Consider the following 25,981-nt stretch of genomic DNA (forward strand, 5'->3'; position numbering starts at 1 on the left):
TTTAAAAAATCTTACAACCTCTGTTGAGAGTATAAGTTAAATAAGTTAAATAATAATAATAAGTATAAATTAAATGTAACCTTTCCCTCAGTCTCCCTGTGTGTTTTCCATGCAATAGCAATACTTCTGAACATGTTCATGTGGTAAAAAAGGCATTTGTGTGCTACTTTCAGTGGACTAGAATGTACAAGACATTCTCCATTATTTTTACCCTGGAAGCTTCATTCTTGAAACATGGAATTTATTATTCTGTGCCACCTGAGAGTGATCTGGTATTTGTGGACAGGTACCTGAAATACTCCAATTAATCACCCTTTTAAAATTAAAGTAGTGCCAGTCAATATTCTATATAGGGTGGATCTAGAATTTTTAAAGCCTATATTGAAATGGGCAACCATAACTTTTCTTTTCTCTTTTTGATATCCTTTTCATTCAGGCACTTTTCAATTTGGATTCTGTAGCACACTAAATCACAGGTTTTTTCCCTGTACTGCTTGAATCTCTACTGGCTACACTGCAAAATGAGTTACCTGCCTTACCTGTCACTATTTCCCACAGCTTCAACCTCATGGAAGGCTGGAGATGTGAAAGCCATCCTTAGAAATGAAATTGTATTTAGTATTCTGTCACGTTATTATTTGGCAGCACTGATGTGCTTGTATTGAAATATGTAAGTTGTGTAATCAGATTGATCCTACCCAGATTATCCATATGCAGGAGAGAAATGAAATTTGAAAGAAATATTTTGAAACTCAAAGACAAATAAATGATGATATCACAAAAATGCATATTTCTTTTTCTTCATAACATTAGTGGAATTTTTTTTCTTAATGTTTTATATGAAAAATATTTTGTGAATAACAAATACTGAACATCATTCTAGAAAGTCAGTTGAGTATTGGATAGGAATGAGTAGGTAAAAAAATGCTTAAAATCTTTCCTAAGAAGTGGAAAAGAAGAGGCATAAACATCAAACTTTAGGTATTTTGAAAAAAAAAATCAAGATTAATTCTATCAATTAATGCAGAAGAAAAATTATGGATGGCTTCTGTAATTATTGTTGTCTAAAACTCCCTGTAAAAACTGTTTTTTGGGGGGAGAAGTGGCCTATTTTAGTCAATCCAATGAAAATGAGAGAAATTTTCAGATGCACAGGTCCTTTCCAATTTCAAAAGAAAAAAACCAAATGCATATATCCCTTAACCCTAGCACATTTATTTAAAGTTCTCTGTGTGAGAGAACAAACACTTCTTTTCCTCTGCAAATATCCAAGAGAAAGGGAGGCAGTAAAACAGCTCAAGCCAAGTCTGAGTGCAGTCACTCAGCAAGACTGAGCTTCTGTCTGGGGCAGCTCAGGACTCTGATCAAATACACTTTTAATAATGACTGTGATTTATGTGATCATAGGGGTAAGAAGGACTGTGAAGAAATCAGGGAGGCCCAAATATTTTCTTGGAGCCAACACTGGAATCACCAATCCTGCTGTAGGACACCAAAAATATTCGTGTGGAATGTCAGTTCTTGCTGTGGAATCTCTAATTAAACTGAGTATTTGCAAGTCCAGTGTGAAGAGGATGCTTGTGGGAGATAATACAAAATGTTTCTTATTTTTTTCCTTTTTTCTCCTCATGCATTCCAGGGGGAGATAATACAAAATGCTCCTTATTTCTTTCCTTTTCCTCCTCATGCATTCCAGGGGGAGATAACACAAAATGTTCCTTATTTCTTTCCTTTTTCATCCTCATGCATTCCAGGTGTTCAAGGTGATCATGGTAACAGAAAATGTTACCCACATCCATGAGTTCATCCTCTTGGGATTCCCTGCCACTCCAGAGCTGCAGGCCCTGCTGTTTGTGATCTTCCTTGCTGTGTATTTGCTGACTGTCACCGAGAACCTCGTTATCATTGTGTTAATTATAACCAACCCCCAGCTCCACAAGCCCATGTACTTTTTCCTGGGCCACCTGGCCTTGCTGGAGGCCTGCTACATTTCAGTCACCGTTCCCAAGCTGCTGCTCAGCTTCGTGGTGAGGAATAAGAGCATCTCCTTCAGCAGCTGCATGGCCCAGCTGTTCTTTTTCATTGCCCTGGTGTGCACGGAGTGTGCCCTGCTGGCTGTGATGGCCCTGGACCGCTGCGTGGCCATCTGCTCCCCCCTGCACTACCCCCTCACCATGAGCCACAGGGCCTGCAGGCAGCTGGCCACGGGCTCCTGGCTGCTGGGCTTCCTCACCTCTGTGCTCAAGGTGTTCTTCATCTCCCAGCTGTCCTTCTGTGGCCCCAGCACCATCAACCACTTCTACTGCGACGTCAGCCCCCTGCTCAACCTCTCGTGCAGCGAGCGGAGCCTCGCTGAGATGGTGGATTTCATCTCAGCCTTGGTTCTTCTCTTGATCCCCCTCTCTGTCATCATCATTTCCTACAGCTGCATCATCAGCACCATTCTGCTCGTTCCCAAGGCCCAGAACAGGAGGAAAGCCTTCTCCACCTGTGCTTCTCACCTGGCTGTGGTCATCATTTTCTTCTCGGCCACGCTCTTCATGTACGCGCGGCCCAGGAGCATCAGATCCTGGGATCTCAACAAGCTGGTTTCCATCATTTACACCATGATCACCCCAATGCTAAATCCATTCATTTACTGCCTCAGGAACCAGGAAATAAAGGACACTTTGCTGAAGGTCTTGTGTAGCAGGGCTGCTCTGCCCAGACTTGCTGCATCTGATCACTAATGTAATGCTTCTGATTCCAGCTGAATGGGTCTGATCCTATGAAAGTCTAATAAAATTTGTACTTTCATAGAAATGGTTTTTAGGGTTGTCCTTCAACATCAGTGTTTAACAATTCCCTCTCCTGACTCAATCTGCATGTTCAGCTCAAATCCATGGATCTGTGTGAATGTAAAAGGTTTTTGTAACTGAACACATCATACTTCATTCCCAAGGAGTAGAAAAGGCAATAAACAAACAGGGCAAAATTGCCTTCTCTTACTGTATTTTTTTGGTATGAATCAAAGAACAAAACTGCATTCTCACTTTGATCCAACTTAACATGAACCTAGGATTCAAGAACCTGAGGCACCAAATAAATAGTTATGTCAGCTTTCTTCACAGGAATGAGGATGGGAACTTCAGTAATTCAGATAATAACAATTATTTTAGATAGCTGTGATAGGAGCCATGAACCACCACTGAGCAGTTTCTTCTTTATTAACTTCAAATAGAACTTTGGGAAGCAGCTCAGATTCAGAAAACAAACCTTTACTTTTGGGGAAGAGGGTTAATTTGCATCGTTTAATTCCCATTTTAAAGGATAAATGAGCCTCCTGATTTTTAAATGTTATTTTCCTGTGGTCCTTCAACATTACAAACACGGGTCTTTCCTAAAGTAACTTTCAAAGGAGAGGGTGAGGAAGAACTTTAGGGTAATTTAACACACAGATGAAAAACCTTGCACCAGCAGGCCTGATGGTAAATGGTCCTTGGCTGTGTTTGTTAGCCAGGACTGCATCAACATTCCTGTGTCCAGTCTGGCACTTCCCACTACAAGAAGGACAAAATGGACATTCCATTCCAGCAGAGAGTTACCAAGTGACAGAAGGGTGTGACCACACAGCAGACAGAGGGACAGATGGAAGCAGTTTTTTTAAGTGTGGAAAAGAGAATTTTGAGGAGGTGTTTTAGCTGCACTCTGCCACCACCTGAAGAGTGTTAAAGAAGAGATCGAGGCAATTCTTAATTGTGCATGCCTGAAAAGACAAAAGCAACAGGAACTTGTTCCAACAAATTAAATTCAGATAAGATAGTCCAAAAAAGGGGAAAAAATATCAAACAAAATCAATCAGTGATGAAGCACCACAAGACAATCCCAGAAAAGTAATGAAATCTCTGTCCTTTGAGCTTTTCAGAGCTTGACCTGACAGGACCCTGAAATATGTTTGTGACAGCAGAGTGAGTTAAAATATTCAGGAATCAAAGATCTGTCCTTCCAACCCAAGTTTTTGTGTGATTCTTTGATCAAATGGAAAAGCCTGTGGCATCTCAAACTGCAGCAGAAATTGATGTTTAGGGGAGGGAATCTGGCTGCAGGTGCCCAGTGAGCAGATTCAGCACATGAGCAGTGTGTTCCACCCTGGCAGGGAATGGATGCTCTCCACGTCACCCTTCCACTGGGGAGCCAAGAACTGGCTGCAGAACTCCAGATGTGAATATATTTATTTATAATTTGACTTCTCTTTTATAGCACAACTCCCCCCATGTCTCTGTGACATCAGCTGTGGCTTGGTCTAGCTGAGAGCTGAAAATGTCAGAGGTACTAAAATCTGTGGACACACACATTTAGAGAGCTGGGGAATTCCAGCTTGGGAATTCTTCCCAGGCCTGGATTTCTCCTGACTCTCAGCTCCATTCCCAGGCTGACAAGCTGACTGCAGCTTCAGTTAGGGAGGAGTCTCCCAGGGTGACAACACGGTGACAAACAGAGTGGAATTCATCACCAACATTAACCCCTGGTGTCTTTCCCGTGGGACACATCCTGAGGTGCTGTCCCAAGGATGTTTTTCCCAATTGTCCAATGAGCTCCTGTCCTGTCCTGGCTGCACTAACACACTTTAAATCCGGGCTGGCTGTACAATAAATTGGCCTTTTTTCCCCACAGAGCTCCGTGTGTGTTGCTGTCCTTTCTCTCTCTTTGCAGAGCAGTGACCACATCAATCTCTCTTTTCAAGCACTGTTCTGACCTCACATCTTCGAACGGCCTCAATTGCAGCTACTGAGTTGCAAATCGTTGTCTTTGTCCCTTTTTGTAGCTTGTCCCTGTTAGACCACAGCACAGCCTGCACCAGCCCCCACTGAACAAGCCCAGCTGCACCATCTTCTTTTCATGCTTCATGTCCCCTGAGTCACATCTTCACATCTTAGCAGGCTTTAGTAAGCACCTCTCTAGTTTGTGCAGGTTTTCCTTGAATTTCAGGGATCCCAAAATTGGTCCATGGTATTTGGACCCTCACCAGCCCAACAGAAATGAGGTGAGAACAAACACTGCCTCTGACAACACTACTCTCCCTTCCCCATGCACTTACATTTTTTTAATTTATATTATTTTGAAGTTGTCTTCTTCATGAGATGCCCTCACATTCCTGAGTGTGCACATATGGCTTTGGCCAGCAGTTAGAATTTAAGCAGCATATATAAGGTATGTCAAATGTCACTAGATTATTATATATTTGCAAAATAAATCAAACTTATGCTCCAACAGCCAAATAGCTTCTGTAATTGCAGCTCTTCTAGATGCTAAACTCCCATTATTCTCACTGTATGAATGTAATTTTGATCCTGGTTCTGGCTTGAGTAAGAAATCTGATTGACATGAGAGCACTGGAAGGTGATTTTACACGTAGCTGACTCCAGGGACTGCTCCCAGCTGGCAGAGTGGAGGGACCCGACCAGGTTTTGTTCTCTTCATGCTACAGAATCCTGCAGCAGCACCTCAGCCCTGCTTGGGAGGCAGCTGACCTCATCAGGCACCATCAGTGTTGTCTCTGCTTCTCCTTTTGCTCTGAACATGTTTGCACTGTACTCCACAATTCAGAAAATGTGTATTTTTGTGTCTGAGGATTGTGCACATAACTCCAATGTAGGTGGAACCACTCAATCCAAAAGTGGTTACCAGTTAAGGTTACAGATTTAGATTAGGGCACTAAAATATTTTTCTAGATTACCTTTTGGTAAAAGACTGCCATATCCTCTGCCTCAGGGTATGTTTTCATTTTCCTCTGCCCTATAAAAATCAGTAGACACTAGCTGGTATTTTTTCATTGTTCAGTGTCTCAGAAAAAAAAAACTTCTGAGTTTCTTCTACTCTGCATGGAATCACAGAGGAAACAATAACATCTCTTTCTGTGATTGCTTCCATTGGGAGGCAAGCTATAACTTCTGAATCAGATCTCATGAGACACCAAAGGGAATTAAAGTGTTGATTTATCTGTGCTGGTAGAAATCACAGAGCTGACAAACCAGCCTACACTTCATCTGTACCCTACTGATCTTATTCTCCAGGATCAACTAAGGCAGTGGATTCCCACTACAGAAGGTTTAGAACAGTTTTGTTTTTAATGGCACAGGCTGAGCCATTCTTATTTTTGAAGGATTAATCTGAGTGAGTTGCAAAGAAACCAGACCCAGAATTAGGATTTGCTTGCAGTTATGCTGGATCTGGGATGCCATGGGTACCATCTCAACAGACTTTGTGTAGATGTAAGTGTGCTCAGAGCCAGATACAGAAACCTCTAATGGGCTCCTTCAGATGTGTTTGGAGGGGCATTTTATTATCAAAATGAATATATCCTTGTGGGACTTCACATTTCCCTTACAGTTCATGGACTATATATGATACAACTTTAGAAATGTTTAGATGTAGAAATTAAAGCATTGGAAATGTGAATGTCTATCTATAAGCTGTCATTTCTTTATAGTGGATGGATAATATATTAGCATCATTCATCATTTGTCTTAGATGAGACAAGGTTTGTAATGTATATTTATCTCCATGAAATGTAAATTTAAAAGCATGCTTTACTTTTTAAAATTAAAACTTCTGATTTTAGCAGATAAATTTCACCAAGTTAATGACTAAAAACCCAGCAACGAAATGTCTGGGCTTTTAGAGTGTCTTTAATGCTGGTGTAACCTATGGCTATGAATTGAAGCCTGTGTAGTTAGGTGTCATTGTATTAATTTATTGCAGGTGGATAAGGTTCATCTTTCTACTACAGAATGGGTGGGAGGAATGAAACCAAAGTCATGTATTTCATTCTCCTGGGTTTTCCCACCACTGGTGAACTGCAGCTGCTTCTCTTCTCTGCTTTACTTCTGGTTTATTTTTTAACCGTGTTGGAAAACCTCCTAATCATTCTCATCATCCGGAATAACCACAGCCTGCAAAACCCCATGTATTTGTTCCTAGGGAATCTGTCTTTCCTCGAGATCTGGTATGTGTCTGTCATTGAGCCAAAGATGATCCTGGATGTCCTGTCCCATGACAAACGTATCTCATTCCAGGGGTGCATGGCACAGCTGCATTTCTTTGTGACTTTGGTTTGTACTGAGTTTGTTCTGTTGGCTGTCATGGCCTGTGACCGTTTCCTGGCCATATGCAAACCTCTCAGGTACCCCCTCATCATGAGGCACAAGTTCTGTGCTCAGCTGGTGGCTGGCTGCTGGATGTGTGGTTTGACCACTTCTTCCATCAAGCTGAGCTTTATAGCCCGCCTCTCCTTCTGTGATGTGGACAAAATCAATCATTATTTCTGTGACATCTCTCCCCTGCTGAATATCTCCTGCAGTGATTCCTCTTCGGCTGAGCTAGTGGATTTCATCTTGGCTCTGCTGGTTATCCTGGTGCCTCTGTGCACTGTGCTGGCCTCCTATATTTGCATCTTGGTCACTGTGTTGAAGATTCCTTCTTCTCAGGGGAGGCAAAAGGCGTTTTCCACCTGCAGCTCCCACCTGACCGTGGTGATTTTGTTCTACTCCACCACTCTCTTCACTTACTGCCACCCTAAGCTCATGTACACCTACCCTGCCAACAAGCTGGTGTCAGTGCTGTACACAGTGGTTGTGCCACTTCTCAATCCTCTCATATATTGTCTTAGAAACAAAGAAGTCAGGTGTGCCATGAAAAAGACTTTCACTTGCAGGTGACACAGCAAAGAAATCAGCTGAAGGGTCCCAGAGAAGGGGCTTTGCTCATGAACATCAACTGGCAGTGCTGGTGAGCTTGTCAGGAGGTCCCGACCTTAATCCATGCCAAACTCTCCTATTCATGCAAACACTACTCATGTTTACTGAACTAGACCTTGATATATCTAAGTTAGATCTCTGTATATACTCGGTGTGGGTTTGGGGTTTTTTTTCGTGTTTTCCCCCTAAGAATCTGTGCTGTCACCCTCTCTTAAAAATCTCCAGCTGAATGACTGCTCTGTTTTTAAAGATGTTTGGAAATGCTAGAAAATTAACCCCAGATTTGTTTGCCCTAGATGGAATAGAGTCCAGAAAACCTTGTAAAATGTGTGTGAAAATCAGCTATTCATGTGTGAGTTATTTAGTCCAAGATTTTGTTACTATCCCTTGAAAGAAATAGGCAGCAGAAAAGGATGGGTAACTGCAACATTCTTAGATACGTGGTGTAGAATAAAAGGAACCATTTTCTGAAGAAGAAAAAGATTTTTTTATGGCATTAGAGAAGGTATAATATGAGTAGCTGTGGTATTCACATGGTACAGCTGCATTGTCACTCAGCCTCTGTCTCAGCTTCACACCGGGACCAAGGTACCCTAAATAACCTCCCTGCACACCAAATAATGTCTTCATGAAGAAACTCAGACATGCCTGAAAGCATCAATCACTTCAATATTTCCTTCAGGCTGCACAAGCCTCGGATCCAGCAGTATTTCATCATTTCTCTCATGCAGGAGTCTGGGAACACAGCTGGAGAATCTGAGCTAAACACGGATTGTGGGAGAAAATCTGATTATCAGAAATAAAACGGTGCCTCTAAGAAAACTGCTCTGTGTTCAGACTCTCTCAGTGCTTCAGAACGTTTAATATTCTGTAATAAACAAATCAATAAATCAGTCAGCAGAGTGCATCTCCAAGTGACCATATTAAATGTGGGTTTATGACCAAGACCACGGTGTCTGATATTCTGTGCCCTGTACTAGCACACAGCTCTGCAGGTGGAACATTCAGCTATTCAGGGATGAAACCTGGAAGAAAATTGTCTGTGCAAACTGTGCCAGGTATTGCCAATTGTCCTTTTTTGGGGACTTGAACACAGTGTTAAGGAGAGATGTCAGGAAGAGCTTGAAGTTAACCTTAGTGGGGAGCTCTCCAGAAATGCAGGGTGCTGGCTGTAATCCAGGGATCAGCAGCAAATCTGACAGGAGAAAACAGGAAATGGACACAACATGAATACACATTACAATATGAACCATTGTAAAGGAACAAAAAATAATAATATCCAGTAGTTCTTTAGATTTGCATTAAAAGTCAAGAGCCACACATACAGCTGGATGTGAATTCTTCTAAAAATACCTAAAGTTTAAACATGTCTATTTAGACATGAAAGCAAACTGCCCTCAGCTCCTTTACTACTCATGGATATGGGTTATCACCTCTAATATGTTATTTATCTATAACAGGCTTTTATGTTCAGCCATCTCCAGGAAAATGGGGATCACACCTAAGGGTTACTTTGGAAGAGACATCCCTTCCTCCTTTTTCCTGCAGTTTTTATTGCTGAGCACGTTGCCACAAGGTCTGGGAGGTCTCTCTGCTCAGCTGTCCCAGCTGTGTCCCCTCCCAGCTTCTTGTTCCCTCCCAGCCTGTGCCAGCACTGTTCAGCAAGAACTGAACCATTGCTGTGTTCTCAATATAGTTTTCATCACAAATCCAGAATTTAGTCCCATACAAGCTACAGTGAAGTAATTTAACTCTATCCAAGACCAAATCAGGACAGCACCAGGCTTGCTTCATTCTTATTGCAATATATTAAAGTACTGATACACCAATAATCACCTGATCTATGTCTTCTCTTATTTCAGATTTTCATCTATAAAGTGCAAACCATACCATTTCAGTACTCCTTAGTGAGTTTTGCATTGAAATTTTGCAAGGTTTATTTTTAATACAGTGATTTGGTTACACACATTGTACAGCATTGGTTGTAGAGCACTGATCTGAAGTGGTTGTTTTGAAATAATGTCAGGAAAATCCTTCAAATGCACTGTGAAGAGGATTATCATCTAATTATTATGGAGTTTATGTACACTAATAACAATGTTGCTAGAAAACCTGAAACAAATAATTCATAACCCCTTCAACAGGGTTAAGTAGAGAACACAGAAAATTGTTACACAAACCCAAACCTTTTGAGAATGCAAGATCTCTACGTTTATTTCTGCATCTAAGTTTATTTCTGGAAGTTTTCCTAATAAACACTTTTGCAAATTCAAATTTGGGTGCCTTTAGACTACTGTAAATAAGTCACTACCCACAAGTAAAGCAGGTAAGACTAAGTTCAGTCGTAGCTTTTGAGAAACTTTCCTTCTCTCTTAATCTCACTCACCACCTGTGGGAGCTGATAAGAATACATGCAGATGTAAGGTAGTCTGGGTTTAGAAGACACTGATCAGTTGTCAGTCACAAAATTTGGGAAGCCATTATATCAAGAACAGAAACATCTATTTCATGGAGGTTTATTTTAAACCACGTGCCAAAACAAAGACAATTTAATATATTCTACTGCAGCTAAATGTGATGTTCCTGTGCTGAGAAGAATGCAAGTTTGTTTTTTGAGAAACAGCCACGTCCTCAGGTGTCTGAGATAGCCAAGCAGGAGTTGGGAGATGCTTTTTCACTTCCTGGAGTGGGTGCTGCACTCCAGAGCAGTGTTCATTAGAGGCTGGACCCTCACCTGAATGATGTTTCCAGGTTTCAGATGCTGAGTGCACTCTCCTGCCAGTCAGAGAACACATTTAGTGAAAACTTGTTTTTGTTTAGAGAAGAGAAGCATTATTGCTTGGGGAGAAGGCAGCAGTGTCTGTTCTATTTTGATAATGTGGAAGGAAGCAGATCCTAATGGCTAATGAGGTCTTGATTAGGTCCACAGTGTTTTCCTCAGCAGAAAGAAATCTGCTAGGGGCAGGAAAGGTTCTGCAGAAGAAACAATGAAAAGTAGGGGCACAGAAACAGCTTTACACTTCATTGTGTGTGGTTTATTCCTTGTTCTTTTATTCCTTTTACTTCTTGTGTTTTTCTGCTTTTGCAGGCAAAGGAAAATGGCACAAGGGAAAAATATCTCATGTGAGGTTCAGGTGTCTGCTGTGAAGGTCCAGGATCTGAATCTCTGGTGTTTTTGTGCACACCTATTAAAGTATATACAAGCAACATGCTAAGGGGAATGCCCTTAGACCCAGTCAGATGAAAGGCCAGTGATCGATTGATTACAAGAGACTACTGAAAAATCAGCTGAGTACAAAAAATGTTTCGTGTGTTTTGGCAACGTCCTCAAGAAACCTGAATTCCAAAAAAACCAAACCTGCCTTTAATGACCATATTACAAGGTATGTGTATTGTGGTGTGTGAAATCTGAGCTTTGCTTTGTTAAATTTAGTGACAGAACTGGACTAAAAATTGTTGTTTTCTCTTTTTTTTTTTCCATTACATAGCATATAGTTTTATGAATACAGTTAGTTCTTCTGGAAATTAAGGACATTACCAGGAAGCCAGTATTTAATGTGTCTGCATTCTAGACTTTCTGTTTGATCAAGCAAGACACAGACAGTTCCAGAGGCTTCTCAGGTGAATCAAAAACCTTCTGCTCTCACTGGCTTAAAAAGCATCTCCAGCATCTTCATTCTTAGCTGAGGTTTTTGTCAGCCTTTCGAGGAAGCCATTTACTTAAAGCAGTAGTAATTGTTATTTCAATGAAACAATTTTTGATAGGATGTAGCATATCCTTCAATGGAAAATAGGTTTGATTATCATGACATTATTTCATAAGTTTACATCTTTTACACTTAAATCATTGATGCTTACACATAAATCTAGAATAAAAATAGGAATTTAAAAGGTCAATGACATAAGCTAAGACCCCACATCTGTTAAATGGCTGACCATAATGAGACATGATTTTGATGTTTAATTTACATTATTGTGGACAAAAGTATCTCTGTTTTTCTTATTCTCTTCTGGCTAGCTTTTTTCCCTTTCTAACAAAGACAGCTACTTCTAGGACTGTTTTTCCCCTGTTTTGAACAGGTAGAGTGAGATTAGAAGAATCACACTGTGGATGCATCTGTTTCTCTCTTGACAATAGGGGAAGCTTTAGGAATTGTGAAAGCTGTAGACAAAAGGCTTGAAAAGGCTTAGACTGGATACTTGACCTTGGCTGCCTAAACCTGAGCTCTCTGCACACAAAAATCCCCGGGAAAACTTGCCAAAATATTTGATGAGCAAGGTTATGCAAAGAGAAATTTATTCTCCAGATTTATTTCCCTTTCCTAAAACTCATGGGTAAATAAGAAGAAAGGATTGAATAGAACTTCTGAGAGTACCTAAAGCTGAGGCTACATTTCAAGGACCATGGAGGGATAGCTGGAAAAATGTGATAAAAATTAATCCAATGCTTTGAAAAGATTAGGTACATGCTGGTTTAGAAAAATGATCGAATGGAAATGACAGCAAACCAAACAAAATACCAGGAACTGGATGGGGACTGCCTGCCTGCCTGTCTGTCTGTCTGTCACTCAGCTTTTTACATCTGTGTCCATCTTTTCACAGACAGAATAGCTGGACTTCCCTTTAGAGCAATACAGAAAACCAGAAAATCTTAAACTTGATTCATACCTTTCACAGTAAATATTCTAAAGGTGGAGTGTTTATCTCTGGCCACTGATTTTAAAGGCACCCAGACTGTGAGTTCTAATGTGGGCATCAACTCACAGAATGTATTCAAGCCTAGGAGAGAGGACAACTAGCTCATGAAAATAAAAGTAATAACTGGAATTAAAAAGTAATTACTTGAAACATTCTGTCAATTAGTCAATTTTTAACATACCACGTGAATTAACATTGGAGTAGAGAAAACTTATTGCAGAAATCTCAACGTCTGAAGGGTTTTTTTTCAAGTACCTTTATAAAAGAAAAACCTCAGTTTCTCACATGAAAAAAATGTGGGTTTTAAAAAATAATAGACTTGGGGGGTTTTTTAACAATTATCCACATTAATTTAATCCATCTCTTGGCTCATATACATTTTCAATCTGAAGCAGCACATTCCCTTGTTCTTTTGTTTAGAGGAGAGCAGAGTCTTTTGTGGGTTAGTTGCAGACTTAGTATGAGATTTATTTTCTGCCCAATTAAATCTGAAATAGATTTAAGTGTAGAATGAAATGTCTGTTTCTAGTTGTTTGTAAAGTTTATTAAATTAAAATGGATTGGATAAGCTGCATGCAGAATGTTTCTTTATACTGAAGATAATATTACAGGATTATTAGCTTACAAATCACCCTGTAATAGTTGACAAAAACCTGCAGATATGATATATCAATGAATTTCATACTTTTTCCCATCTGTCTCTCTATATTTAATATTTCTTGTGTTTCATACATCTCATTGTTTGTCTTATTCTGCTGTAATTGCTTCTCTGGGCAAACCATCTGCAATCTACTGCATCCTGATTTCCTTTTGGAACATCCTCTGAAAGCCAAGATGGAAAACCACACCAGGATAAGTGAGTTCACTTTGGTTGGGTTGAAATCCCAGCCAGGGTCAGAACTCGTCCTCTCTGTTCTCTTCTCCACCATGTACATTGTCACTGTGGTGGGAAATGTCTGCATGATTCTCATCATCAGGCTGGACTCCAGCCTGCACACTCCAATGTACTTCTTCCTGGAGAACCTGTCCACCTTGGACATCTGTTATTCCTCTGTCATCACCCCCAGGGCAACACTGGCACTCTTACTGGGCAGAAGGAGCATTTCCTACACTGGCTGTGCCTCTCAGATGTTCTTCTTCTCTCTCTTTGGCACAGCAGAAGCGTTCTTCCTCGCTGTCATGGCTTACGATCGCTTCACTGCCATCTGCAGCCCCCTGCTCTACCAGCTCATCATGAGCAGAAGGCTTTGTGTGCTCATGGTCACGGGCTCCTATCTGTCAGGCTGCATCAACTGCACCATCCAGACAAGCTTCACGTTCAGGTTGTCCTTTTGTGGGCACACAGAAATCCAGCACTTCTTCTGTGAGGTGGCTGCAGTGATCCGCGCCTCCTGCTCCGACACTCGGCTCCATGAGCTCGTGCTGCTGGCTGTGTGTGGATCCATCATTGTGGGCACTGCCCTGGTGGTTTTTGTCTCCTATGGTTACATCATCGTCACAATAGTCCAAATGCCTTCAGCTGAGAGCAGGCACAAGGCCTTCTCCACCTGCTCTGCTCACATGGTCACAATCTGCATGTTCTTTGGGACAGTGTTCTTCATGTATGCTCAGCCTGGAGCTGCATCTTCAGCCACCAAAACCAACACCATCTCCATCTTCTATACTATTGTCATTCCCATGCTGAACCCTTTCATCTACACCCTGCGAAACAGGGAGGTGAAAAGGTTTCTGAAACAACAGTTAAAAAGGAAAGGGTTTTTTTAGCCCCTTTACTGGAGCTGAGAATGAACACAGTTTGGCACAGATGCTTAGAATGTAAAATAAAGGATAGCAGGACCTGCTTTGGAGAGTCTCTTGTGCTTCTAGGTGGTCAGCAAAAGCAGGAAATAGAAACAAATCTATGACAATCTCTAATTGCTATTTCAACTAAACAATTTTTGATAGTACATAGGATATCCTTCAATGGATATTATATTTTTATGAAATTATTTCATAAGTTTACATCTATTACACTTAAATCACTGATGCTTACACATAAAACCAGAATAAAAATAAGAATTCAAAAAGAAGGTAAATTAAGTAAGCCAAGACCACAGATCTATTAAATGGCTGACAACAGTGACACATCATTCTGGCATTTTCTTTTACATTATTGTGGACAAAAGTACCTCTTTTTTCTTATTCTTCCCTGGCTAGCTTTATTCCTTTTCTAGAGCAGATGAAAGTGAGGTTTCATTTCAACATAATTAGACATTTACAATCCATCTGACCTGTAATTTAAAGGGCTCTTACAGCCATTCAGAAGATACCAGCATTTTAAAGCCATAATTAATACTATTGGATAGGACAATTTGAAGAGTATCTGAGTGTACTGAACATCTAAAATAGGACACATAGCTCAGACTCTGGCAGTTCCTCATTTCTGAGGATTGGAACACAGCCAGTTCAGGTGGAGGCATTCTCACTCTGCACATCCACAGCTAAATTAAGTCAGACAAGAGTGAACTGGAAGATTTATTTGTCTGTGACTCCTAGTATTTCTAATTTTTTTTCTCAATTTTTCTTTTAATCACTTATCTTTCAGAACCACTGAAATTAAGGTTACACAGATTAACCATTAAAGGAAAACTGGAATATTGTGCCTAAAGTGCTCTTTGACACAAAAGAAAAGACCAAAAAAAAGCAGGATTCTGTTTCCATGTGTTTTGTGCATGTTCACATGAATGTGAGGTAAGCTTGTAACAACACAATCTGACAACATGAAAATAATGTTTAAGTTCAACTTTACAGCTGCTTGAAGTGGTTTGAAATTCTGTTTAAAAAAAGGCACAGTTTAAAAATACCAACTTAAAGCTTTTGTATCAAGTATGTGAAGCATGAACTTACTGTGAAGCACCATTTCACCAGAAGAATGCTCAATTCTCATTGCATTCCATCATAAGACAAATCCAGGGGCTAACTAGAAATCAGAAATGACCTTTCAGAGAAAGTAATTATTTAAATAAATTATTTGTTCACTTTCTCCTCAAAGGAAATAATATCAGTTTGAAATAAATACATCACTACCCATAGTTACCTTTTTCTCCCTTTGCTGTTAAAGATATCTGCACTATAAGCTCATACACTTCTATCTCCCCTTGCCTAACCCTATCTGCCAGGAAAAAATACCAGAGCAATAGATCATGAGCCACTGGAATTTCTGTGAGCATTTTCCACCATCCACTTTTGTAACATCAGTGCCCACCAGCCTTCCAAAGGAGCTAAAGGGGTGGGAAACACGTGGATGGAAGGCAGCTCCCCTCCCACCTATCTCTATTCGGGTCCAGTGGAGATTTCTGCACTTGCAGGTTTCAAATTTCTAACAATGTACTCAGCTCACCCTGCTGCAGACAAACCTCAGCCCCTTCTGGCTCCCATTGCATTGCAAAGCACAAGCCCAGCATTAAAATGCTCTGCTGGCTGAGAGAGAGGGGGAATGGGGTCCTTGCTGCTGTTAGGGGTGTGCAGACCCCTCTGGCCTTTCCATGTAGCACTTCTGCTGTGAGGACAGCCCTGGGCACAGTGCTGGCTGATGTATTCCCCAAAATTGTCACTATTCACCGTTTCCTGACAGAGACATGCAACAAAATTTGTCCATGGCTTCACCTCAGGTCAACTGCCAGGAGTTTTGTTATGTCCAAAGCTCTCATTACCCTGGTTACTAACACAGCTTTGTCTTGCTCCTCAAATACACCACACAGGTGTGAAACTGTGAAGAGTTCATTTGTGTTTGTTTGTTTCTTTTCTGCTCACTCAGACCACTGCAGCACATTACTTTCAGGTAACCCTGAAAGTTCTGTAGTGTGGATCTGTGCTTGGTTTGTCTGCCCAGCACTAAAACAAAATCATCTGGTGAATGAGACTTGGGCACATGAAGTTCAAAAAGGCCGAGTGCAAGATCCTCCACTGAGCAGGGGCAACCTCCACTATCAATACAGGGAATGAATGGAGTGAGAGCTGCCCTGCAGGAAAAGACTTGGAGATAGTGGTGGATGAAAAATTGAGCTGGCAATGGGCAGTTACAGCCCAAAAATCAGTATACACTGGGCTGCAGGTCAAGTGTGTCCACCACGTCAAGGGAGGTGATTCTCCCCAGCTACTGCACTCTTGAGATTGCACCTGAAGTGCTGCACCCAGCTCTGGGGCCTCCAGAACAACACAGACCTGTTGGGCTGAGTCCAGAGGAGGCCACCAAGGTGCTCAGGAAGGACTTTGTCTGTGCCAAGGGGACAGCCCAGGCCAGCTGGGTTGTGCAGCCTGGAAAAGAGAAGGTTGTGGGGAGACCTTACTGCAGCCCTTCAATACATACAGGGACACTTGTCTGCATGACAAAGAGACTTTGTAACAGGAGCTGGGGTGACACCTGTGGTTCACAGGTTTGAGCTGAAAGAAGGTAGATTTTGATTAAATGCAAGGAAGAATTTTTTTATAAAAGGGAGGTAAGACACTGGCACAGGCTGCCCAGAGAAGTTGTAGATGACCTGTCACTGGAAAGGCATAAGGCCAGGTTGGATGAGCAACCTGCTTCAGTGAAAGATATTCCTGCCCAAGGTGAGGGGGGTGGAACAAGGTGATCTTTGAAGGTCACTTCAAACCCAAACCTAAACACTTCCAATATTATGATTCTCCTTATATAAGGAGATATAATAATCATAATTATATTTGAACAGCAGTTTTGGGCAGTCTTTGCCCTGTGACAGAAGCAGAAGTGTGAGGCCTCCTCAGGTTCTGGTGCTGGACTCTGTTCCAGGCTGGAGCTGACTGATGGCATGTTTCTTGTTAAGTGGACACACTGCAGTTGTGAGGAGGAAGTGAGAAAAGGCAAGCTGGATTTTGTCTTTCTAGGAACTTCTATCCAGTGAAACACCTTGAGACACAGGGATGTGGGGGGAAAATATGTTTGAGACATATCCAAAAGTCCCTTACAATTCTCTTTTTTTGGATAGTTTACACTGTAAGACCTACTAGGCTGCCCTCAGGTGCAGCCATCTGCCCTTAACAGAGAGTTAAGAGGAGAATGTGCCCACAGCACCTTCAGCTAACATCACCATCATGACCTCTCCAGCATTGGCTGAGCACACCACACTGTGCTTGGAGAGCAGCTCCAGCTCACCCACCCACCTGACAGCACGTGCCACACAGAAACCAGCTGCTCATCCAGCTGCTCATCCAGCTGCTCATCCAGCTGCTCATCCAGCTGCTCATCTCCACCTTTCATCCTGGGAAGCACAGAAATGCATCTGCCTGTGCAAATAACTCTTAAGTCTCAAATTTCCAAGCTGGCCCCTCCTAGAAAACCCATTTCTTCCTTGCTTAAGCACAGGACATGGCACTTTCATAGAGCTGGTGAGAGGGATAAGAGAGCTGTGATTGCTTAGTGAAGCAAGGGAGACACCACTCCTGGCAGTGCTCAGAGAGATGGCACAGCACTTGGTGCAGTGATTGAGCTCTCATGATGGTGTTCAGTCAAACACAACCACCTTGGAGGGCTTTTCCAACCTTAATGATTCTGTCACTCAGTGACAGACTGGGGCTGGGGGAAGGATGATGGATGATGGATGATGGATGGATGATGGATGGATGGATGGATGATGGATGGATGGATGGATGGATGGATGGATGGATGATGGATGATGGATGGATGGATGGATGATGGATGATGGATGGATGGATGGATGGATGGATGGATGGATGGATGGATGGATGATGGATGATGGATGGATGGATGATGGATGGATGATGGATGGATGGATGGATGGATGATGGATGGATGGATGGATGGATGGATGGATGGATGATGGATGGATGGATGATGGATGATGGATGGATGATGGATGGATGATGGATGGATGATGGATGATGGATGGATGATGGATGATGGATGGATGATGGATGGATGATGGATGGATGGATGGATGGATGATGGATGATGGATGATGGATGGATGGATAATGGATGATGGATGGATGTGTTATAAGTACACATTATATTATTGGCTTTTCACAAATATTAAAATGAATGCTATATGCATAATGTTGGAAAATTTTGCTGAATTAATATAATTTTAGTTCTGCTATTAACAAAACTTAAAAATAGTAGTGTGATAAATATATATTTTTCTTGGACTATAACATGGTGATGTAAAAAGATTTTGTTCATGTAACTAACTCAGAGAACAGTAAAAAAGATAATCAGGAAATTCTTCACATTCTTGGATTATCTGGATGAAGATGGCAGTGACAGACACCAGAACTCCAGGGACGGAATTTATTGATCTCTGTTATCAGGGAGTGCATGACAAGATGGAGGCACAAGGAGAAATAAACAAATGTTGATTTACAGGTTGGGGAAGGATGATTTTGAATTAAGTGTGAGGATCTGTGGGTATGTAACATGTTGATACATATGACGAAGTGTTTTCTGAGTCTGTGTGTGTTTTTGGCTGAATGCTAAGCACCCAGCCATATAACCTTTGGTTTAATGTTTCCCTCTTATTGTCTTTTATAAAACCTTTTAAAATTTACCGGGAAAGTGAACCTTGTTTTTCACAGATGGATGGATGGACGGATGGACAGGTGGTGCAATGGCTACGGCTGTATATGCAGGCAAGGACAGATGATTAGGTAGACTAAGCTGAATATGTAGGTGGAAACATCCCCAGCATTTGTTCCTCCTCCAGAAGAGCCACCAGTGTGTAGAGATCTTGCCTACAGGCTGTTGTCACCCTCTGTTCTTCACAGGTCACAGGTAAAGGGAGCTGACAACACAGGCAACTCTGTGAAGCAAAGGCTGCTCCAGCTGCCTGCAGGTGGAAGTTGTGTCTCCAGTGTGTGTTTCATCACATCTCAGAAGAGACATTTCAAGCCCAGTGGCAGAATTACATCCTTGAAAGAATTGATTTTCCCATGACCCCAAGGAGAGAGGCAAGCAAGCGTCAGAGAGAAGGGAGCTTCAGGGTCAATGACAACAGCTCCTGCCTAATTCCCAACTGCACAATTCTTTGTTTTCTACTAGCCATATTAAAAACACTTCACAGAAGAACAGAACCATAGAATCTCGAATTGTTTTGGGTGGAAAGGAGCCCTAAAGCTCACCTTGTTCCACTCCCACTGTCCCAGGGTGCTCCAAGCCCTGTCCAACCCGGCCTTGGACACTTTCAGGGACCCAGGGGCAGCCACTGCTGCTCTGGGCGCTCACTCCTTTACTTTTAACAAACTCATTAATTGCCCTGAGCCCCTCCTCGGCTTGCTGTGTCCCGCTGCTCAGTCCCTGGGCCCGGTCCTTCCCCCGAGCGTCCCCTCAGACCGGGCCGTTCCCCGTGTCTGCGGCCCCGCTCTGCTCCATTCCTCGAGTGTCCCCCACGGCCACAGCCCGGTTCTCCGAGTGTCCCCTCACCCCCTGGCCATTCCCCATGTCTCCAGCCCCGCTCTGCTCCGTTCCCCGAGTGTCCCCTCGGCCCCGGCCCGGTTCCCCGTCCATTACCGAGCCCCGCTCCGTCTCTAGGGCGCACTGGCCCTTTAAGGTCCTCCCCCCGCTGGGGGGCGCCGTGCGCGGAGGGGAGCGCATGCGCGGCGGGTGCTGCTCTGCGCATGCGCGGTGCTGCAATGCGGGTGGTGGTGGGTGAGTGCGGAGCGTGAGGGGCGGCCGGGGCTGTGAGGGAGCGATCGGGGCTGTGAGAGTGCGGAGCCGTGAGGGAGCGATCGGGGCTGTGAGGGAGCGATCGGGGCTGTGAGAGTGCGGGGCCGTGAGGGAGCGGGACCGGCAAGCGAAACAGAATTTTGGAGAAGGGACAGGCGGTCCTGGGTTGCGGGTGCTGACCGCTGGGTTGGAGCCAGGCCGCCTGTTCCCCCCGGGTGTGCGGGGCAGCGCTGCTGGGGCTGCGGGGATGTCTCTGCCGCCGGGGGTGATGGCCCAGGGACACACCGGTGACCTCCTGTCTGTCTGTGTGTCTCTCTCACCAGGCGGTGGGACAGGCTTCGTGGGCACAGCCCTGACCCAGCTGCTGCGGAGCCGAGGGCACCAAGTGACCCATGTGTCGCGACGAGGGGGCAAGGATCGGATCAGCTGGGTATGAGATGAGAGCGGTCACAGGAGGGAGAACGTGAGAGGGCTGAGAAGCCAACCTGTAATCCCTGGCTTTGCATGGCATAGAATGACCCTGCCATGGGAGGTCTGGTTCCTGTGGATGTTCTTTGGGGCTGCTGGGTGCTCCATGGGTCACAGTCACCTCCAAGGAGCAAAACCTTCTCTATTCGTGCTTGTACTCCGCAAATGACAGGAAGAAACTGGCTGAAGTTCTCGGGAGCCTGCCCTGCTTATTTGCAGGGAAGGTTTGAGCAGAGGGGGGGCACAATGTGTGATGTGATGTCTCTGTTACTCCTGCCTAGGAAGAGCTGTCCCGCTCTGGGCTGCCCCAGTGTGATGCTGTGGTCAACTTGGCTGGCGAAAATGTCCTCAACCCTTTCCGCAGGTAAATTGGTGTTCTCTAGTCCTGTTGGGACAAAGTAAAGGCAAGGCAGTGCTGTGCTGTCAAAGAATGTGGAAAGGGAGGAAACAACATGACAAGGAAGCTCTTGAATTTACCAGCTGTTGACATTTGCATCCTCAAGTATCTAGAACATTTCTGTGGGCCTGGTAGGTTCTGAGACACCTTTGGAAGAAAGTTTCCCTCCTGGGTCTACAGCTGGAGGACAGAAAAATTAGTTCCACATTTCCAAAGGGACATTGGGTGTCGTGCCTACATTTGATAATGCAAAATCAGAACCAAAGTCTGACTTCTAGGAGGAACACCAGCTTTGGTGTCTTGCTCCTTTGCTGTCTTTATCCAAAGGCAGTCCAAACCCCACAGTCTTTTAAGGGAAGTAAAGCCCCCATCTTCCAAAGTTCCCTTGCATGTGTGCTCTAAGATGCCATGTCCTCCTGTAATGTTGGGGTGTTTTGCAGCACTTAATTAGCGGTTTGTCTGGAGTCTCTTGTGTCTTCACTCAGAACCAGGATTAAAAAATACACCACGAAGGAAACAGATTTTCTTGTGTTCAGGCTTGGTTGTTTATTAAATCTTATCTAAAGTACAGAGAGTTCTGTAACACTTCTAGCTACCAACTAGAAGAGAGCAAATTGGAGCTGAATCCAGCTGGTTACAAGGTCTCTTAAAGATAAACAATCCAATAGAGAAATAACACCTATATTATTTATACTTTTAACTCAGTAATCAAATTCCCATGACCTTTAGTGCAGCACTAACCGGCCAGAAACTGCTGCCTGAAATCATGAGGAAAAATGAAGATGATCACCAAAAAAGGCACCACCCAAATTCTTCCATCTTGTCCCATACCTATTACTATATTATAAAAACCTCAAATTTAAAACCCTTCACCATGTGAAATCACACACTTCTATTTAACTACACACCCATGACTAACTCCATCACTCAAATTTGGAACCTTCTCCAAAGCCTCAGGTTAAAAGCAGTGTTGTCCAGGGGGTCAGTGCCAGAAAGCTCAAAAATCCCAGGTCTGTGGGATCCAGCATCCTTCCATTGCCCTGGGGTGAGAGGAGTTCCTGTGACCTCTCCTGTGCTTGTGAGCTGCTGCTGGCTGGGGTCCCCCTTGGTGGCAGTGTTGCTGGGGTGTCCTTGTGAGGTGTTTAATCCCTGTTCTCCCTTTCCCAGATGGAGTGATGCCTTCTGCAGGGAGGTCATCAGCAGCCGGGTGGAGACCACGAAGGCCTTGGCCAAAGCCATTGCTGCTGCTGAGCAGCCCCCCCGTGCCTGGCTCCTCGTCACTGGCGTAGGTATTGGTTGGGCCTGGCCAGGACATCACTGCTGAGCTGGAGAGGCTTTTCCTGCACACAGAAACACAGTTCCTCAGGAGCACATGCCTTGCCTTGAAATGTCAGCTTTATTGCCATCAATGTCACTGTGTTTAGGCAAGCCTTGATTAGCTTTTGAGTACTGCTAGAGAGGAATTTGGGTCTCTGCGCTTTGTCTTGGTGTCATTAGGGCAGACATTTTTCTGTGTTTTCCTGTGAGACCCTTTAGGCATCCCATAGAATCAGTTTGTGTAAGTGAGGCCTCAGCTGAAGCCCCCTGCATTATCTCCATCTTTCTGCTTGCTGCAGTCTTTAAAGCTGCCATGGTTTATCCTCTGTGATGCCCAGTATTAAATCAGGCACCTCCCAGCCAGCTCAGTGTGTTGCTTGCAGGACTCTTTGGGTTTTGGGGCTGCCTGAGTGTTAGTGCATCCTGAACCTGTAGAGCACATTGGTAGTTCAAAAACTTGTCAGCATTGCCATCAGAGACCCTGTGCTGCTCGTGTGAGGATGTCCCTGATGGAATGATGGAGCTCACAGAATCCTGGAGTAGTTTGGGTTGGAAGGAACCTTAAAGCCCATCCAGTGCCACCCCTGCTGTGGTCAGGGATACCTTCCACTGTCCCAGGTTGCTCCAAGCCCCAGTGTCTAGAATGGCCTTGGACACTTCCAGGGATCCAGGGGCAGCCACAACTGCTTTGGGCATCCTGTGCCAAGGCCTCACCACCCTCCCAGGGTTGATTCTCTTCCTAATAGCCAATCTAAACTTTCAATTTGAAGCAATTCCCCCTTGTCCTGGCACTCCAGGCCCTTTTAGTTTCTCTCCAGCTTTCTCGTAGGCTCCCTTCAGGCACTGGAAGCCTTTCCAGGCTGAACAATCCCAGTTCTGTCAGCCTTTCCTCACAGGAGTTCTGGGCTCCTGGAGGCAGAGAAGATGGTCTGATGAGGAAGGGGGGGCTTGGTGTCATCATTTAACCCTGACCCCTTTCTGCTGTAACCCTGCAGGTTATTACCGCCCCAGCCCCACAGCTGAGTACACTGAGGACAGTCCAGGAGGGGACTTTGACTTCTTCTCACGCCTGGTGAGCTCGTGGGAGGCTGCAGCTCTCATCCCTGGGAGCCCAGCTCGTGGTGTTGTGGTGAGATCAGGTGAGATGGGGCATCATATTTGTTAGTGGTCACTCTGCTTTACTGCTGGGCAACAGTGGGAAGAGGTGGGTAAAGGGATCAGTTCTTCTGTCTCTCCTTGCTGGGGTCCTGCTGCAGTCCAGCCCTCTAAGGATTCTCCTGCTTGTAGGTCTGGGTGTGTAGGGGGCTTTTTCCCTTTGGGCAGGGGCACCTGGTGTCACTCTGTTCTCCCCACAGGTGTAGTGCTGGGTCGGGATGGTGGTGCGATCTCTCAGATGCTCCTGCCTTTCCGTCTGGGACTCGGAGGCCCCATTGGCTCCGGACTCCAGCCCTTCCCGTGGATCCACGTTCAGGACCTGTCTGGGATTGTGTGTCATGCTCTGGAGAAAGAGTCTGTGCAAGGCATCCTCAACGGTGTTGCCCCATCCTCCCCCGGCACGTCCAATGGCAGCTTTGCCCGGGAGCTGGGGGCAGCCCTGGGCCGGCCAGCGCTGCTGCCGGTGCCTGCCTGGGCCGTGCGGGCTGTCTTTGGGGCAGAGCGGGCAGTCATGCTGCTGCAGGGACAGAGGGTGCTGCCAAAACGCACCCTGGAGACTGGCTACCACTTCATCTTCCCTGAGCTGCCTGGAGCTCTCAAGGACATTGTGGCTTAAGGCTTCTCTGGTTGGGCTGGGCTGGGCCCTGTTTGTGTGAGCACACATGGTTTCTCATCAAAGAGGGGAACCCTGCCCCTTGGCACTTCCTCATCCCCAAACAGAAAGGGTGAGCAATCCTTTCCCCCTGTATCTCCCTGTGTGCATCCCTAGTTTAGGAATCATCCTTCTTACTGCCATCTGAATCTCAACATTACCTGCATTGGGGAAGGGCACGAGCCCCTCCAAGGACTGTGTCTGTGGAATTGCCCATCTTCCCTTTTGCATAGTGTGTGTGTGAACAGCTGGCAAAGCAGCTGGGGGTGTAATGTCTTCTCCCCTGAGATGTGGCAGCAGGAAACAGGTCCTAATGCTGCTGTGATTCTGTGCTACTGGAAGATGCCCTTCCTGTTTTTCCCCATGATGACACAGGCAAAGTAGAAGAGCATAATTCTCTTGGTCTTGGTGGTTGTGGGAGAAGAACCATCTTAGGGTGCTGAATACAGATTGCTTGGAGACTCTGCCCTCCCTTTTCCTGTGGCTGGTACCAAGCTGATTTGTCAGTACCTTCAGCTGAGTCTAGTCCAAAGAGTTACACCTCCCAGGGTTCCATATTGATTGTGCTGTGGCAGGGATGAAGGAGAACATTGCTTTGCCAATCTATAGGGCAAAGAGTGACAGTCAGACTGGTCCCTGGACCGCTTTGCCTTGCCTAAGTGCCCATTACAGCTAAGCTTGTGCTCAGGAAAGCTGGGTGGTACATCATTGTGTGAGGCAGTGCAAGCCACAGCTTCAGTCTCCAGGAGCATTTCAGCTATTGCCAGCTACTACCAGGGTAGTTTTCTTTTACTGATCCTATGGGGTGGTGCTTGTTCAGGTTGTTCCCCCCTGACTGGGCACTGGGAATATCCAAACTGCCTGGTGTGCCTTGGGAAGCAGTGCCTCTTCCTTGTAAAGCAGATTGCAATTTCATTATCTCACAGTGGCAGGAAATGTATCCACGTGCTTCCCTTGGCCCACTTCCATATTCTAAAGTGAGCTGCAGGGTGTGAAGTCCACAGGGCAGTGAAGTTTATTATAGCAATACTTCTGGAGAGATACTCCTAGTGTGATGTAGGTTGGGGCTAGAAAATGCTATTAAAAGGCAGTTCAGGCAGAAAAAGACCTACTCTAGCATCCAGAACAATAGCAGTCCATGTATTCCTGGTTTATGCCATGCTGCAGTCAGAGTAGCTGAAGGGTCACTCTGCTGACTCTTTGCTCAGTACATACTGGAGACAGAATGGCAATCTGGCTTTGCAGGCAGGAAAATGAGAAGAATTATGGCTGGAGAAGAACTGCCACCTTCAGCTCTTCTGAAAGAGGTGTTTGTATCCCACAGAGGACTGCCACTAAGCAGAGTTCCCAGGCCTTGGACTCACTGCCTGGATGTTTAACTCAGGACGTTTGAAAAGTTGCCTCTGCATGGTGTTTGGCTTAAATACATCACAGGTTTAAATGTGCTTCTGTCATCTGAATCTCTCTGGGATCTGGAAGCAGTGAGTGCAGTTAAGACTTCCCATCATGATAAATTCACACATGCCCCATGCCCCCTTCTCTGCAGTAGAGCCAAGGTGCATGTTTGGGTGACAACAGGCTGGAATCCTGGTTGGATGTGTCTGGTTTTGGTGACCTTAAGGAGGCCCTGGTCCCCAGGTACAAGGCATTGTGATGCTGAGTACAGGTGTTGTGTTAGCCCAGTGCTGGCATTGCAGTGCTCAGGGCTAGCAGAGCTCCTGCAGCTATTTCTGAGCCAATGCTGTGCCCCTCTGCCTTGGGCAGATCTCTGTTCCTTTAGAGCTGAAGTCTGTTCAGCTATGTGAACAGAACCATGAGCCATGAGAACCAGAGCCATGTGGCCCAGGACCCTCCTGTGTGGCCACTGACAGCCCAGCCTGG

The 25,981-nt window shown here is 44.5% G+C and overlaps 4 protein-coding genes across 6 annotated transcripts; all 4 read left to right on the forward strand.

The window, feature by feature from the left end:
* Nucleotides 1–1,769: 1,769 nt before the first annotated feature.
* On the forward strand, nucleotides 1,770–2,729 carry LOC106863998 (olfactory receptor 6B1-like). The gene has a single exon (XM_014893585.2). It carries the CDS (start codon nucleotides 1,770–1,772, stop codon nucleotides 2,727–2,729), a length of 960 nt encoding a protein of 319 aa, XP_014749071.2.
* A 4,041-nt stretch (nucleotides 2,730–6,770) lies between these two features.
* LOC106863996 (olfactory receptor 6Y1-like) lies at nucleotides 6,771–7,697 on the forward strand. Its single transcript, XM_014893584.2, has one exon. The coding sequence runs from the start codon at nucleotides 6,771–6,773 to the stop codon at nucleotides 7,695–7,697; it is 927 nt and encodes a 308-aa protein (XP_014749070.2).
* A 5,565-nt stretch (nucleotides 7,698–13,262) lies between these two features.
* On the forward strand, nucleotides 13,263–14,198 carry LOC106863995 (olfactory receptor OR9H1-like). Its single transcript, XM_014893583.2, has one exon. It carries the CDS (start codon nucleotides 13,269–13,271, stop codon nucleotides 14,196–14,198), a length of 930 nt encoding a protein of 309 aa, XP_014749069.2. The 5' UTR covers nucleotides 13,263–13,268.
* A 5,854-nt stretch (nucleotides 14,199–20,052) lies between these two features.
* Nucleotides 20,053–25,545, forward strand: SDR39U1 (short chain dehydrogenase/reductase family 39U member 1). 3 transcript variants are annotated; one of them, XM_014893582.2, is made up of 6 exons: nucleotides 20,053–20,093; nucleotides 20,435–20,541; nucleotides 20,861–20,943; nucleotides 22,144–22,265; nucleotides 23,289–23,432; nucleotides 23,649–25,545. In XM_014893582.2, the coding sequence occupies exons 1-6, from the start codon at nucleotides 20,063–20,065 to the stop codon at nucleotides 24,062–24,064; spliced, it is 903 nt and encodes a 300-aa protein (XP_014749068.1). In that variant the 5' UTR covers nucleotides 20,053–20,062; the 3' UTR covers nucleotides 24,065–25,545. The 3 variants fall into 3 exon arrangements, with proteins under 3 accessions (XP_014749068.1, XP_088035530.1, XP_088035531.1); XM_088179404.1 differs by lacking the exon at nucleotides 20,053–20,093 and having other exon boundaries at nucleotides 20,238–20,541; XM_088179405.1 differs by lacking the exons at nucleotides 20,053–20,093; nucleotides 20,435–20,541; nucleotides 20,861–20,943 and having other exon boundaries at nucleotides 22,261–22,400.
* The last annotated feature ends 436 nt before the right edge of the window (nucleotides 25,546–25,981 follow it).

Source organism: Sturnus vulgaris, chromosome 27, assembly GCF_052056855.1.
Source record: "Sturnus vulgaris isolate bStuVul1 chromosome 27, bStuVul1.hap1, whole genome shotgun sequence".
NCBI classification, from domain to species: Eukaryota; Metazoa; Chordata; class Aves; order Passeriformes; family Sturnidae; genus Sturnus; species Sturnus vulgaris.

Excerpts from the sequence above, each read along its gene's own strand:
- LOC106863996 (XM_014893584.2), top strand. The coding sequence starts at position 6,771 with ATGGGTGGGAGGAATGAAACCAAAGTCATGTATTTCATTCTCCTGGGT.
- LOC106863995 (XM_014893583.2), top strand. The coding sequence starts at position 13,269 with ATGGAAAACCACACCAGGATAAGTGAGTTCACTTTGGTTGGGTTGAAA.
- LOC106863998 (XM_014893585.2), top strand. The coding sequence starts at position 1,770 with ATGGTAACAGAAAATGTTACCCACATCCATGAGTTCATCCTCTTGGGA.
- SDR39U1 (XM_088179404.1), top strand. The coding sequence starts at position 20,359 with ATGTCTCTGCCGCCGGGGGTGATGGCCCAGGGACACACCGGTGACCTC. Across the intron at positions 20,944-22,143 it reads GTCCTCAACCCTTTCCGCAG|ATGGAGTGATGCCTTCTGCA; the intron begins GTAAATTGGTGT and ends TCCCTTTCCCAG. Across the intron at positions 22,266-23,288 it reads GCTCCTCGTCACTGGCGTAG|GTTATTACCGCCCCAGCCCC; the intron begins GTATTGGTTGGG and ends GTAACCCTGCAG.